Raw genomic sequence first — 13,977 nt, 5'->3', positions numbered from 1 at the left:
GGGCCGCCACGCGGCAGCATCAGAACCCTGTGGGGGGTTTCGGAAGCTACGAGTGCTCGGACCCTCTCCCCAGCGGCCGTGTGAGGCTCAGCACCCCAGGGCTGGGCAGGCATCTCCCTCTCCCACTCAGCCACCCCACAGGGAGCCAGCCCATCGGTCCAAGTGGCTGGCAGCACGACTTGTAACACACGGTCCACACCTCCTCCCGACCCCCAGGCACCGGGGCAAGTGTGCTGGGGAAGGCAGCGCTGGACCTGGGAGGAGCCAAAACCCTGGAGCACCAGAGAGATCCAGCTCCTGGGCCCCTGCTGAGGTTCTGGGAGTGATGTCCCTCCTGGGCTGAGGGAGATGGGTGAGGACACAGCACCCACCCACTGCCCTGGCTCTGCAGATGCTGGGCCAGGCATCGCCCAAGCTAGGCACCACAGGTCCAAGTGCGCCCACGTCCACGTTGGCCTTGACCCCTCACTGCACTGGGGATAGACCATTCCACACCCTAGTAGGGTGCCCCCGAGTGTCCAAAGGAGGCCCCTAGGCCCATTTGGGGGACATTTCATGCTGTGACCTCTGCAGGGCAGAGACCCCACTGCTGGTTCACTGCTGTGTCCGCAACGGGCAGCACCATGTTTGGGGCATGGAGGTGCGGGTACTGACCCAGTGGTTCTCCACAAGGTGACGACCCACAGGGGACACTGGCCATGTCAGCAGACGTTTTGGGTGGCCATGACAGAGGAGACCAGGAATGTTGCTCAGTGCCCTACCACATGCGATGGCCCCAAACATGGAGACTCAATGCCCAAGAGAGAAGGCTCCACACAAGCAGCTGGGGTTGGGGACTGAGCAGCGCCAGGCATTGCTGTGGGCTGCTCAGCAGCCCTGGGTCTGCGGCTGGACCTGGGCCAAGGCGTGTGCCCACAGTGGGAGAGCAGGACCATCTGGGGAGGGAATGCTGGGTCACTTCTCAGGCCTCCCTCTAGCGCTCCCCACGTATGTCCTAGCAGTCCACGACCTCCTTCCCTCTTGTCTGCTCCCAAAGAAGCACCTGTTCATCCCAGGACTGGGCATCTACAGAAGGGCCAGTGGGGGGTGGGAAGGGACTGTAGGTGCCACCCTCAACGTGAGCAGAGCAACTATTCCCTGCAGCCGTATGTTTCCAAAAACCAGGTGCTGGGAAGGCAGCCTTCCAGCACTCCTAGATTTTCAGTTCGTGCTGGCTGGGGTCCCATGTGCATGCAGCGATCCTAAATCCCCACCAGAGGCCAGACTACAGAAAGTCCCATGAGGGGGCCCAGGGGGATGCAGGGCGCACTGGGAGCTTGGCCAGGGCCCTGCCAGCACAGCCTCCCATGGGGGAAGGACTAGGCAGCCTTCTTCCAGGGGGGCTGCGGGGCTAAGCCACCGCTCAGAGGAGGGAAATCCTCCCGCCCCTGAACAGGAACATGAGGTACTTTTACTTCCTATATTAAATTCTTGCACTTTTTAACAAGAAAATTACCTTTACAAACAAAAAACTCAGAAATGAGACCCTCAGCTGTGTGCCCACCACAGAGCCTGGCCCCTGCCCTCATCTACCCCGTTCTTATCCTGTTCTCAGAAAAGGCAAACTCCCCTTGAATTTAGCCTGAGAAAATCCCACTGTGGCCCCAGCTTCCTCAGGGCCATGGGTCGGTGATGGGGACACCTATCAAGCCGAGGTCAGAGGGAGGGATCCAGGGACCTAGCATTGTCTGGGTTCCCAGGGATCACTTACCGCTTCATTGCACAACCGGGAAAATCAAAACGTTGTCAGGTCCAGGTGTGAGAGGCTCCCAGGGGGGCCCCCCACCCCGCCAGGATCCCGTCCCGTCCTTTGGCCCCCAGCGCCCCCCACCTCACATTGCTCATGGCTCCGGCCTCCATCTAAATCACATCCCCCAAAAAACAATTACAAAGCACACAACAACGTTTCAAAAACTGATTTATGGAGAAACAGCCCCACAGGGTGGTCCCATCCCGGTGACAACACTGGGCGCAGGCTCAAAGCAGCCACTTCCTCGGGTCCTGGCCCTGCCGCGGGGGCATCACCCCCGCTCCAGCCCACCCCGCACCACGGCAGACGCCCGAGAGGGACAGTACCTCCCCCCACCTCACCTGTCGGCTGTCAGGGCGTGGGATTTCAGTGTCAAGCAGCAGAAACGGGTTTCTTCTCCAAGTAGGCTACGTGATCTCAAAGAACAACCGAAAGTAAAATTAGGCTGAAAAAGTAAAGGTTCTGACCCCTTCCTGTGTTTTGGCGGGTCTCCCTGTGAGCACAGAAAGGGCCCAGAAGAGAGGATGTCTTCCAAGCCTCAGAGGCACCGCCGGTCACCCACGCCTCCTGAAGGCCGGCCTGCAGGCCGCCAAGCTGTAAATGACACAGAGCACTCGGTAATTTGGCACCGTCTTGTTCCCATTCACAGCTGCAGGCTAACCGACGGCGCCATGGCTTATTCCGACTCTCTAAACACTTCCGAGGATGTATAGTCAGATGACGTCCCAGACCTCCCAAAAGTAGGAACAGGAGGTCAGCCTACGTTACCTCTGGAACCGGCCAAGGACTGGGGTGCACGAGCCGCAAGCCAGGGAGGGCTGTCTGAGAACTCCCCCGTAAGCATTCCTGAAAGTTAGAGCACAAAGACAGAGGCAGAACGAGGGCTTCTGACAGAACAGGGCAGCCTCCTCAAAGCACCGGGTCTGCGCAGGGAGCTCAGAAATCCCAGGACCCCTGTGGCCGAGTTCGCCACGCCAGGGGGCCGAGCAGGGGGCCGAGCAGGGTCCTCTCCATCTCATGAGCACTGGAGCAGTGTGAGCTACACGGGCACCCACAAACCGAGCACCAGCCCTGAACCGCTGCAGCTGGTGGGGCACGGGGGTGGGCTGCCTAAGGGACGGGCCTTGCCTGACCGGGCCACAGCAGCAAACCCCAGGTTCTCAGGGAGAGAGGACGTCGGACGGGCCAACTCCAGCTCGGAGCTTGTTCTGCATGAAGCGGGGACGGAGGCCTGGCCTGCTCCTTGAGCGAGCCCACTGTGGGAGTGCTGCCACCCTCCGCCTTGGCCAAGAGGAACGCCAGGTACAGGTGCCCAGCCTAAGCTGCTTGGGTTGGGGCACAAGGTGAGAGAGGGAGGGCGGGAGGGTGCAGCCCTCAACACCAGCCACAGTGAGCCAGCTGCCCAGATGGAGGGACGGAGGGGCGAGGCCTGGACGGGAGGCCCAGTCTGGCCTGTGGGAGGAAGGATTCTGGAACTCCCACCACCACGAGGCCTCCAAACCTGCTCCCACCCAGCAGCAGACACTGCACGTCTGAGCTGCATGGGCCAACATAACCAGATAGACCGCCAGGCCTAAGTGGCCAATCGCAACAGCCTCCTGCACTGAACATTCAGCCCCAGTACATAAGAACCTCCAAGGACTCCCATCTGAAATCTCCAATCGCGGCTCTTCCCATCAAGCAGCAGAACAGCACATGCCCAGGGAGGCAGACATGCACCTGAGGCTCCTCTCCTGCCACTCACACCACGACAGACTCACCCGACCTCACGGTAGCACAGTGGCAAGTAAGGGGGTGCCAACCAGGGGAAGATGGCCACACCGACCCAGGTCCACCGCCACCTTCCCCGAATCATGCAGCACGCGGGCGCAGACCGTCCCTAAGTCGGGTCATTCAGGTTCCTTGTGGGGACCTGTGTTATCAAACCGCCAGCTGCCCTCAGGCTTCCAACCACAACCTCAGCCTTTCTGAATCCTCCCCTGCAATGAATTACCGGCTGGAAGCTGCCCGGATGGGCTGGTTGCCCGCTCTGCCCTCAGGCACGCCCCCTGGGGCTGGCTTGCACAGCCTCTGCACACTCGCCTACTGAACTGGAAACCAAAACTGGCCACAGTTCCACTAAGTGGGAAATAAGACGTATGCTGGATGCCCGGCTGTGCAGGTGACAAGCCCCCACCCAGACCACTGCCGAGCCGTTCGGCCCCACAGGTCCCCGGGGTACCGCCTGATGCCAGAGCCAGGGACCCACGTGAACACAGCCAACAGCCACGGCTCGCAGGAACCATGGAGAGACCCACACTCCACAGGCAGGTTCCACCGTCTGGGTTCGAGACCGGTTTTTCATCAGAAAGGCTCATCTTCAATCTGAGTGGGCTGTACAGACAACGGGGGGCCTCGGGCGGAGCGACCTTAGAGTGAGCCTCAGGCTCGGGCGAAACGTGGCGCACGGCAGCCGCACGCCCCGCGGGCCTTCACTCCGTTCTCACCGAGGCTTCCCGGCCGCGGCTACCACCATGCAGGAGCAGCATGCCTGGCACAGGACACACAGTGATGGCCACAAGGGGGTGGGGGTGACAGCGCTTGGAGGCTCGGTCCTGCGGAAGACACGAAAACCGGGACCGCGCCTCAGGGCCTACTAGAAGGATGTGGGAGGTAGCCATGGTGTGTCCAACAGCCAGCCGGACGGGACCCCACCTTCTTGGCTTGCCTCCTTCCCAAGTCGGGAGCTGGGAAGAACCTCCTAGAAGGTCTGCCTTTTAGGGACCATGCCCCAGAGCTTATCAATTCTACAATTCTGGGAAGCAAAGGAAGATCAAAGTTGCCAAAGGTACTGAAGCTAGAGCAATAGGGATTTTTTATTTTTTAAAAAAAGGCCAGTCAGGGAGAAATTCATCAAGAAAACATGTTTCATGGGACATCTCACGTTGGTCTCTACATGAAGGCACCACGAAGCTGCCCCCTTCCCTGGGGTCCCTTGCCCCCGGCATGAGGGCTCAGCACAGGCCACCCAGCAAGGGCGAGCAACAGGGAGGGGGACCGTTGGCCTGCCTCCCCAGTGAAGCCGCCCGCCCCACAGGAGGTGAACGTGGTGACCGCTCTCTGCAGGCTGGAGGCAGAGCTGCAGCTAATTCTTGGGGGTGTACGTGCATTTGGGGCTCTGTTCTTCAGGAGACACTAGATCAGCAGAGACCTTACAGTGGGTCCCCAAATGCAGGCGTCTCTGGGACACCGGCACAGCACCCACAGAAGCATCTGTGCTCAGACCCCTGCCGTGGAGGATCCCAAGGGACCCCGGTCTCCAAAGTGCATTCCATCCATGGGGGTGACTTCTAGAAAGCTGCCCTGTTCCCCGCAAAGGGGCTCCAAGGTCATCTGTGCCACCACTCTGCTGCTTACACCCTCCCAAGAACAACACCTGTGCACGCTACGCAAGTGGGGGAACGCAGGGCTGTTCGGATGCGGCCCTGCCCAATTCTGGGGCAGGTTCTGAGACCAGAGCGTGGGCAGGAGGTGGGTTGGGGGTGCAAACAAACGGCCTGTGTGGAACTGGATGCAGCAAAGGTCTTGATTCTAAAGCTGGACAGAGGCCAGGGCTGCCAAGCCGCCGTTCCCTCCCGGCCCGCATCGCTGACCCCCTGCACTGATGCACAAACGTGTCAGAGGGGAAATGCTTTTGTCCAAACTCCAAGCAGGTTAGCGGAGAAACGGCACTTCAGTCCAGGGTCCTGGCCCAGCATCCTGGACCCCCCCGGGCCTCCGTTTGTGCACACACTGCCCCACACCCAGGCTGCCCTCGCCCCAGGCCCCTGCCAGCCTGCAGCAGCTTCCACTCGCCTCCAGCTGGCACGGCCCACACACAATCCCTCTTAGCAGCCCCCAGGGTCGCTCAGCCTGTCCCTTGAAAACCGCCAGCAGGCCAAGGACAAACCCAATTTCTCCACTTGAGTTGTTCACAAAACTCTGCAGCCAACCCTCTCAATCAGTCCCGTTCTGGTTCTTTCTTTCTTTCTTTCTTTTTGTAAGACGTGCTCAGTCAGCCTTCCCACGAGCTCCTAACGAGGACACACGCAAATGTCACACACTCTGTACAAAGAGTCTTGGGGTGGCTGGGCCGAGACTCCTACAAGGTGGGTGTTCTGGTCAGAAGGCCGAATCTCCAAAGTGCATGCTGCTTCCTTTCCCAGGTGCCAGGTCCAGGGCCCCGGGAGCTGCCCCGCAAGAAAGTGGCCCGTCAGGAGGTCAGGGACTGGATGTTCTTGAGCATCTCCTCGAAGGCCTGTGGGGATGGTGCCTCTGCATTCCGGAAGGTGGCCTGCACCCTGCTGTACAGGCTGAAGGATTTCAGCTCCAGCCAGATGAACCCGAAACGGTCCTCGTCGAATAGGATGAAGACCCCAGGGGTGCGCTCAGGGCTGGTGAAGCCATGGCCGGCGATGAGGCCTGTGCCGTAAAAACTGTGCGAAGACAAGAGGGAAAGCGCAGGGAGGACAGTGAGAGGGGCCAGAAGGAGCGCGCTGGGCCCCGTCCCACCCCATCAGCCCCCTGCTGCAGCACCCCCACACCACAGGCCAGCCCTCCTCCCTGCCAGCAGGAAGCAGCAAGTCACGGCACCTGAGAGAGGCCATCACCTGGACCACCAAGCAACTCTTAAGTGCCCAGTGCGCAGAGCCGCGGGCCCACGGTCAGGCTCACCCTGCTGACCGCCGCTCTCCACCAGCTCATCCAGCTAAAGAAAGAGGGTCTCGGGCAGCCCCACCGCGTAATTCTGTCCCGAAGTACACCTTCATAAAGCTGGCTCAGGTAACCAAAATCTGAATTCCCAGGACAGTTATGTCAGTACGTGAACAACTCAAATATAATCAATAAAGACTTATTGGCACCCAACCGTCGTGAGCTCAGAAGGCAGAACTTTCAAATACCCGTAAAGGCTAAGTTTCAAGTTTTGAGAGCAATGTGAGACTGAGATGCATTTACGTCTTTCTTGCCAAGAAATTGGTGCTCATATAGATAATGAGGAGCCGCGGGCTGGCCTGATCTCCCAGCACACAGAACGGCGCCCGGCACCCGGCCCTCCATCCACCACGCCGAGGCTCCCCTGGGCAGGAGGGGGAGAGCAGGCCTATGCATGAGGGCGAGCGGTTCGTGGGATTCTCAGGTGGGGAAATTGGCCCCAGAACCCACAGGGAGGCAAAGTGATGCCCACCGAGCTTAGTACCGGAGGCAGCCATGTTCTGCACCCTCACTGGGGCAAGGCCTCGCAGACACACAAACCAAACAGGGAAGGGACCACAGCACGCCTCTCCCAGGTCACAGAGACTGATGTGCGGCACGTCCCATGCCTCCACCGCAGGGCTGGCCTGAGAGCGCCCGACTGAGCCCACTGGGCTCTCGGCTAGCCACAAGACACTGCGGGCTGTCGAGTTTCATAAGGACGACAGAGCCCTTCTCTCTTACGACCACTAAAAAGCTCACAACAGTTGAAATCATACTGGAACACCATTTGTATATCTCCTCTCAGGAAACCCGCATTCAGCCACTTTTGTGATAATTGTGTAACATAAAGGAAAATGGAATGGATTTCCCCTACGTGAGATAAAAGAAGAATACGTGCATTGATCTCTGCCCCGGTGCCTGGCACAGGGCTCCTGAAACCCTGGTAAATTCCTAAGGGATAAGAACACTAGCAGGTGACCAGCCAGGAACAGAAGCTTGGAATCCTGAGCGGCCCCGCCATTCTCCAGACGAGAGAGGAGCTGGAAATGGAGCTAATGATGGACCATGCCTCTGTGAGGAAGCCTCCATAATATCCCGAAGTATGGGGTTCAGGGGGCCCCCAGGTGGGGGACACCCATGTACATTCCACTTCCCAGGGGCTGGAAGCTAGTGCGCTCAGGACCCTACGCCTTTCTTCATGTGGCTGCCCACCTGCGTCCTTTCTCACTCCTTCAACAAAATGGTAAACGTAGTGTCTCCCTAAGTTCTGGGAGCTGCCCCAGCCCATTAATCGAACCCGAGGAGGAGGTCGTGGGAACCCCCGACCTATAGCTGGTCGGTGAGAAGCACGCTTGGGACTGGAGTCTAAGAGGACAGAGGCAGTCTTGCCGGGTCTGACGCCGTCTCGGGGGGGGGGGTGTCAGGACTGAGTCCAGTGGCCGGACACCAAGCCGGTGTCGTGGAGGACTGCGTGCTGGTGTGGGGGGCACCACCCCAACGGGCACTCGGTACTCAGAACCAGTTTACCCACCAAGCCCACACACACACCTAAAGCCTCCCTCGGGAGCTCAGAGCCCCGCCCACATTTCTTCTACGCGTGAAGTGCCAGTCAGACGGCCGCCACCGGCCCAAGACAGCAGTCAGCCCGGAAGTCAAGGAAAAGAGACCTTTCCACGCAACTGGACAGACATGCAGGCCAGGCAGCTGTGATGCCGAGAGACAGGTCATCCCCTCAAAGGTCCCCTAGGACAACTGTGCAGGAGAACCAACTGCACTGACGGAATATTCCAGACCTACACTGTGCAATACACGTGTGCTGCTGGCACCGGAAATGCGGCCAGTGGGACGGAAGACCCAAGTCTGTGGCTTCATTCATTCTGGTTCACTGACACCTAAGAAGCCCTGAAGTGTAGCGGGCTGGGGCGGGGGGGCCTGAGTGGCTGAGGGCAGTGACCCGAGACAAAGCCGTAAGGACAGCCGTCAAGCAAAGAGCAAGCCGGCCCTGGGGCAGGAGTGCGCTGCCAGCCCTCTGCGCACACTTTCTGAGCCGGCAGAGAAACCACAGGAAGACACAGACGGCTGACGCTGGACGGTGCTCAGCAGGGGCCGGAGGGAGACCCCCAACAGGCCTTACCTACAAGGACAACCAGGTGGACTCAAGCCGGCTTCTAGGGGGACAAAGGCGGAAGAGCCCCCTCCTTACCAGCTGCTTTCAACGCCACCTGCAGAGTCACCTGTCTACCCTGCACCTGACTGGCGAGGCGACAGAAGGCACTAGGAAGGGGGCCTCATGCCTGGCGGTTCTAATAAGCCCCCTCGGAGGCTCCCCAGGGCGGGGGGGGTCGGGAGCCTCCAAACTCCGTGCAGCCCAGGGAAGGGCGCTGTCCGCACGAGCCCAAGCTGGGACTCAGACGGAGTTGTCAGGGGCTCCCCGCCGGGTGCAGGGAGCCCCCACACTGGCCGGCGCTGAGCCCGGCCCCCACAGCCCGTCTCCACGCAGGTGGGGAGGCAGGACTCCCCAGAAGGCCTGTCGCGGCCCACGCTGGCATTCTTACCACATCCTGCAGGTGCGGGGATAGTCCTCGTTCCTCGAGCTCACGCCCACAGGCAACACAAACGGCTGCCCCTGCCCGCACTGGGCGGGCTGCTCAGGGGCAGGCGCAGCCGCAGCCGCAGCCTCTCCGTCCCCAGGCTCCCCGACCTTCTCGGCAGGCAGCTCCACACTGGGCTGGGCAGAGCCCCGCTGGGGCTCCCGGGGGCTCTGCCGGCCGCGGCCCCCACCGTCCTCGAGCCCGTTCTCCTGCTGCTGTTGTTCCTGGCGCACCTGCTCCCGAACCTCCAGGACGATGCGGGAGAGCTCATTGAAGTTGCGGAGGCTCTCCACATCAGGCAGCTGGATGCGGTGCATGAGGTCGACCTCGACAGTCTGCTGCCCAGCAGGGATGTTGGGGTCACCCTGAGGAGCGAGCATGCGGCCATCAGCAGAGACACACCACTCTGTGTGGTTTCCTGCCTAGATCACACCTCTGGCCCAATCAGCTCACTCCAGCATTCCCACTGACTTAGCAGCATCCCTTCTGAAGAATATTTTAGAAGCCCTTAAAAAATATGTGCCTACAGCAGGCACCCCCATCTGTGAAGGGATCTTCGAAAATAGGGGCTAACAGCACCTGAGTGACCTCGACACATGCACAGACACCCGGCATAGTGGCTCATGTGCACTTGAGCCCTCCAGGTATAAAAACCTCCCCATTCTAGAACACTGGGGCTTCGAGAAGGGCACAGACCCTCCCAGGGCCAAGCGGCAGGGCCAGACCTGAATGCCAGCCCAAACCTGTCTGCCTGGAACACAAACGCTCCTGACCCTGAACCTGGGAGACCCTCCAGGCCCTGCAGCTCCACCAGGGGCCCCAGTGCTGGGCTCTGCACACAAGGAGCCTTCCCAGAGCACAGGGACCCTGGTCAATCGAGGTCCAAGAGTACAGCTCCATGAGAACAAAGAAGAGGCACTGTTCCCCAGGACACTTCAGTGCATCTGGCAGAAACACACCCCAACTATGCAAATGACCAGTGAGCACAGTGTGGACGGTGCCCCTGCAGCAGGCCCAATGGCCAACTGGTTCAAGACCCCCATTCAGCTCAACAACCCTCGGACTGTGTTCCTCAGCTGCTGAGGCCAGGATGGCATCGGGAGCCTGTGTAATAATGCAGGAGGTCTCCGCACCTCACAGCCACCGAGGACCTCCTGGAGCCACATACCCAGGCCCCTGCCCCACTGAATCAGCATCTCTAAGGCCCAGCATCAGGGTTTCTCCAACAGCCCCAGGGGTTCAGTGTGTGGCCAGGACTGAGAGCCATGGGTAAAGCCACCTTGGAAAGGCTCCAAATCCCCTGGAGGTCTTGTGAAATACAAATCCTAGTTCAATGGGTCTGGGTGGGGCCTGACAGTCTGCATTCCCAGCAAACTCCCCAGCGCAGGGGCGCCACAGGCCCAGAGTCCACTGTGAGTAGCTGGGGTGCAGCCCGAGTCAGGCTACCACACAGCCAATCAGACTGAGCTCACAGAGCGGGGCCCGCCAGGGTAGCACCCGGACTCACCGTGATCTTCGTGCCCCTGGCACGCTTCCCATGGAAGCTGAGCATGACGATCTCCAGGCCGTGGCTGCCGTAGGTGCCTTTGAAGAGGCCGGGTCTGATGAGGTCATCCGGGTGGCTGGGCGGGAGGTAGATGCGGCGGTAGGTCAGGCAGTTGCTGTGGGGGGAAGGGGCGGCATGAGAGCAGCTCGGCGGACAGGCCAAAGTACAGAGCTCACTCACCTCCCTGCCGTGTGAGGGATGGCAGACAGGGCAGGGTAGCCTAGAACAGCCGGGCTGAGCTTCCTGCCAGGCCAGCGGGGGGCGGGGGCACCCCACATTCCTGAGCCACAATCACCCCTCCTCAAAACACTTGCAAGGCACATCTCACACCTTCTCTGGAATTCCAACAGGACTGAACAGGGGCGCACGTTCGCTCTACCAGCACCACAAGGGAACTGGGGCAGGGAGCACTCTCCAAAGACAAGGGGATGCTGCCCCTGCTCCGTCACCCTGGCACAGGAACCCCAGAGACTGCGAAAGGGATGCTCACTGCACAAGGGACTATTTAAATGCGTCATGGGGACAGGGCGTGGGGCGGAGGCCAAGGCAGGAAGAGCAGCTAAGAGAGGAAGTGTCCCCTGGCAGATGTGGGGATACCACCCTGAGGCTCCAGCACACAGGCCAGGCTCGTGATGATAAATCAGACAGAAAATAGACACCGAGGTAGGGCAGCAGGGGGGGCAGGGACAGAGGAGGGACAGAGACTGTGCTCACAGTACCCACAGAGGGGACTGCACTTACTCGTACTGACTGGTGTAGATAAACTTCATCAGGATGAGCTCCTGCATGTGCTCGTGGAAAATGTCCTCCAGTGTCCGCCCCCATTCTTCCCTCAGCCACGTTCGGAATTCCTTCCAAGAGAGCACAGGTCATGAAAACTACCACGACGCGCATGGAGGACTGCTCGCTGTGGCGCTAAGTGGATAAAAGCAGCACTCTTGGGGCACCCGGGTGGCTCAGTCAGTTAAGTGTCTGCCTTCGGCTCAGGTCCTGATGGTCCTGGGATCGAGCCCCGCATCGGGCTCCCTGCTCAGTGGGGAGTCTCCTTCTCTCTCTCTCTCTCCCTCTGCCTGCCTCTCTGCCTACTTGTGCTCTCTCTCCATCAAAATAAATAAATAAAATCTTTAAAAAAATTTTTAAAAAGCAGCACTCTTACAGCTGGGGTGATGCCCTAGGCACAGCAGTTCTGGAGTCCCAGCGGGGTGGACAAGATGGAGATGAAGACTGGGCAAGAGGAGGGGGCTGCCATACTTTGGTCTCCGAGTCCCTGACCTCCTTCCTGTGAAGCTCAGCCACCAAAGGAAAGTAAAGGGCTCTGGTCCCCACTTTCCCAGAGCACACAGGCACAGACTTCAACATGCAACAACAGGGACCGTGGGGTCCCTTCAGCCTGTGTCCAGAGCTCCCTAGGTAGCAGCCACATGAGCCTCACTTCTGTGGCCACCAACGGGACATGCGGTGTCTACACCGAGCCTGGTTCTGGGGCTTCTAGGAAAGCAGGAGCACAGCAGGACTCCTGTGGCTAACTCCTGTGCTGGTCACGTTGGCCAGAACTGCCTTCTGCTACTGCCGAAGAAGAACAAGACAGGTATGGCCGGGAGGGGGGCTGGGGCAGGGAGGTGCCCTCATAGTTATGTTACACGTTCAGAAAGTTCATTTGTGAAAAGGGAGCTTTTATAAACACTGCGTCCTCAAAGCTCAGTCATTCATTATGGGATCAAACAATGTGAAGGACAGTTAGTGCTTAATAGCTTGATTCTGCACATTTAACCAAATTAATCCATCGCTCTGAGTTCCTAGCTCAATATACTGTTTCTAATGACCATGCAGAGTTAGTTCTACAAACAGAAACAAAAGCAATTTAACCACAACAACAAACCAAGAGAGCTATAATCTTTCAGTTGCTTTCCTATGTTCCCGCCCAAACTCTGGCCATGCACAGAAACCCCTCACTGCAGTGACAAGCACACAGCTACAAGGCCACAAGCTCATTACGCACAAATCAACTGGAAGTTTCTACACCAGCGGCACGGAGTTGGAAAATGAAAAATTTTAAGTCCTATTTCTAGCAGCCTCAGACAACATGTGACTTGGGAATACGTATTAGAAAGTGCGTGCAGGACCCCTACTCTGACAGCCACAGGACTGCCGGAAGGAAACGGAGACACCTCCATGATACAGGCGCCCGTGGACCAGAGGACCCAAGTACCAAGCCAGCAATTCTCTCCAAAGGCATCTATGGATCCAATGCCATGGCAGTCCCAGTCCCACCAGTGTCTCTGTACAAACCGGTAAGCCGATTCTGAAATTCACGTGGAGCTGGAAAGGACCAACAATGTCCAAAGCAATCTTGCAAAAGAACAGGGCTGGAGGAACTGCACCAGTTCATGGTGTGACTTACTATAAAGCTGCAGTAATCAAGACAGTAGTACAAACATCGGGGTCAACAAATACACCACCGGAATGAAACAGAGAGCCCAGAAACAGACCCATTCATCTAGTCAGCTGCTTTCCGACAAATACATCCAATCCACCCAATGGGAAGTGGAAAGTCTCTTCCACAAATGATGCTCCAACGACTGGACATCCATATGGAGAAAAGGACCACGATCCCTGCCTCACACCACACACAAGAAATAATTCGAGATGGGCCACAGACCCAAACACAACGTGAAGCTACCAAACTTCTGAAGAGGAGACTCTGCAGCTTAGGGATAGGCAAAGTCTTTTAAGACACAGACAACAATAATCACAAAAGAAAAAACTTGACAAATTAGACTTCACCTCAAAACCTTCCACTTCAATGGAGTAAGACCCTAAAAAATCAAACAGATAACGAAGAGATAAAAATGGAAGTGAGCTAATGTAACAAGTAGGGATTTTATGTTACCACGGTGAGTAATCAGACTTAAGCTAAATACCATGAGGCTGACTCGTAAGGAGTCATAATCTTATTTACTTTGCATGAAAAGGTCAGAGTCGTTAGAAATACCAACCAGACCCAATTACTCAGAACAAACACCTTTGAGATACGTTCATTATGAAATTATCTTATGAGCTATGCATACACAAGGAGAAACACAGGGGACCAGAACATACACGACAAGAATAGTATTTACCCAGGGCTTGCTCACAGGTGCTGGCATTCTATGATCATCGCCTCCATCTGCACACCAGTCCAGGAGAAGGGTGCTCACACCCTTCCTGTTCTACGGAGATGTGGGCTCACAGAGTTTGAGAAACCTTCCCCAAGTCACCCAGCGAGTAAGCAGCAGGATCAGAGCTACTCCTGAGCCCACGTGCTAAGGGGCCTGGTTTCCACCCGGGCCAAGAGGAAG

The 13,977-nt window shown here is 58.0% G+C and overlaps 1 protein-coding gene across 2 annotated transcripts in view; it reads right to left on the bottom strand.

Annotated features, from left to right (window-relative positions):
* Positions 1–4,620: 4,620 nt before the first annotated feature.
* Positions 4,621–13,977, bottom strand: part of FBXO31 (F-box protein 31) — a 41,545-nt gene continuing 32,188 nt past the window's right edge. For both annotated transcript variants that reach the window (XM_035024641.1, XM_035024642.1), the window contains 4 exons: positions 11,381–11,490; positions 10,601–10,754; positions 9,058–9,458; positions 4,621–6,243 (listed from right to left, as the gene is read on the bottom strand). In XM_035024641.1, coding sequence (XP_034880532.1) covers positions 6,021–6,243; positions 9,058–9,458; positions 10,601–10,754; positions 11,381–11,490 — 888 coding nt within the window. In that variant the 3' untranslated portion in view covers positions 4,621–6,020. The remainder of the gene's footprint in view (positions 6,244–9,057; positions 9,459–10,600; positions 10,755–11,380; positions 11,491–13,977) is intronic.

The sequence above is a fragment of the Mirounga leonina genome, unplaced genomic scaffold (genome assembly GCF_011800145.1).
Source record: "Mirounga leonina isolate KUSES-001 unplaced genomic scaffold, KU_Mleo_1.0 Mir_180, whole genome shotgun sequence".
NCBI lineage: Eukaryota > Metazoa > Chordata > Mammalia > Carnivora > Phocidae > Mirounga > Mirounga leonina.
This window is presented reverse-complemented; position numbering and strand designations above follow the sequence as displayed.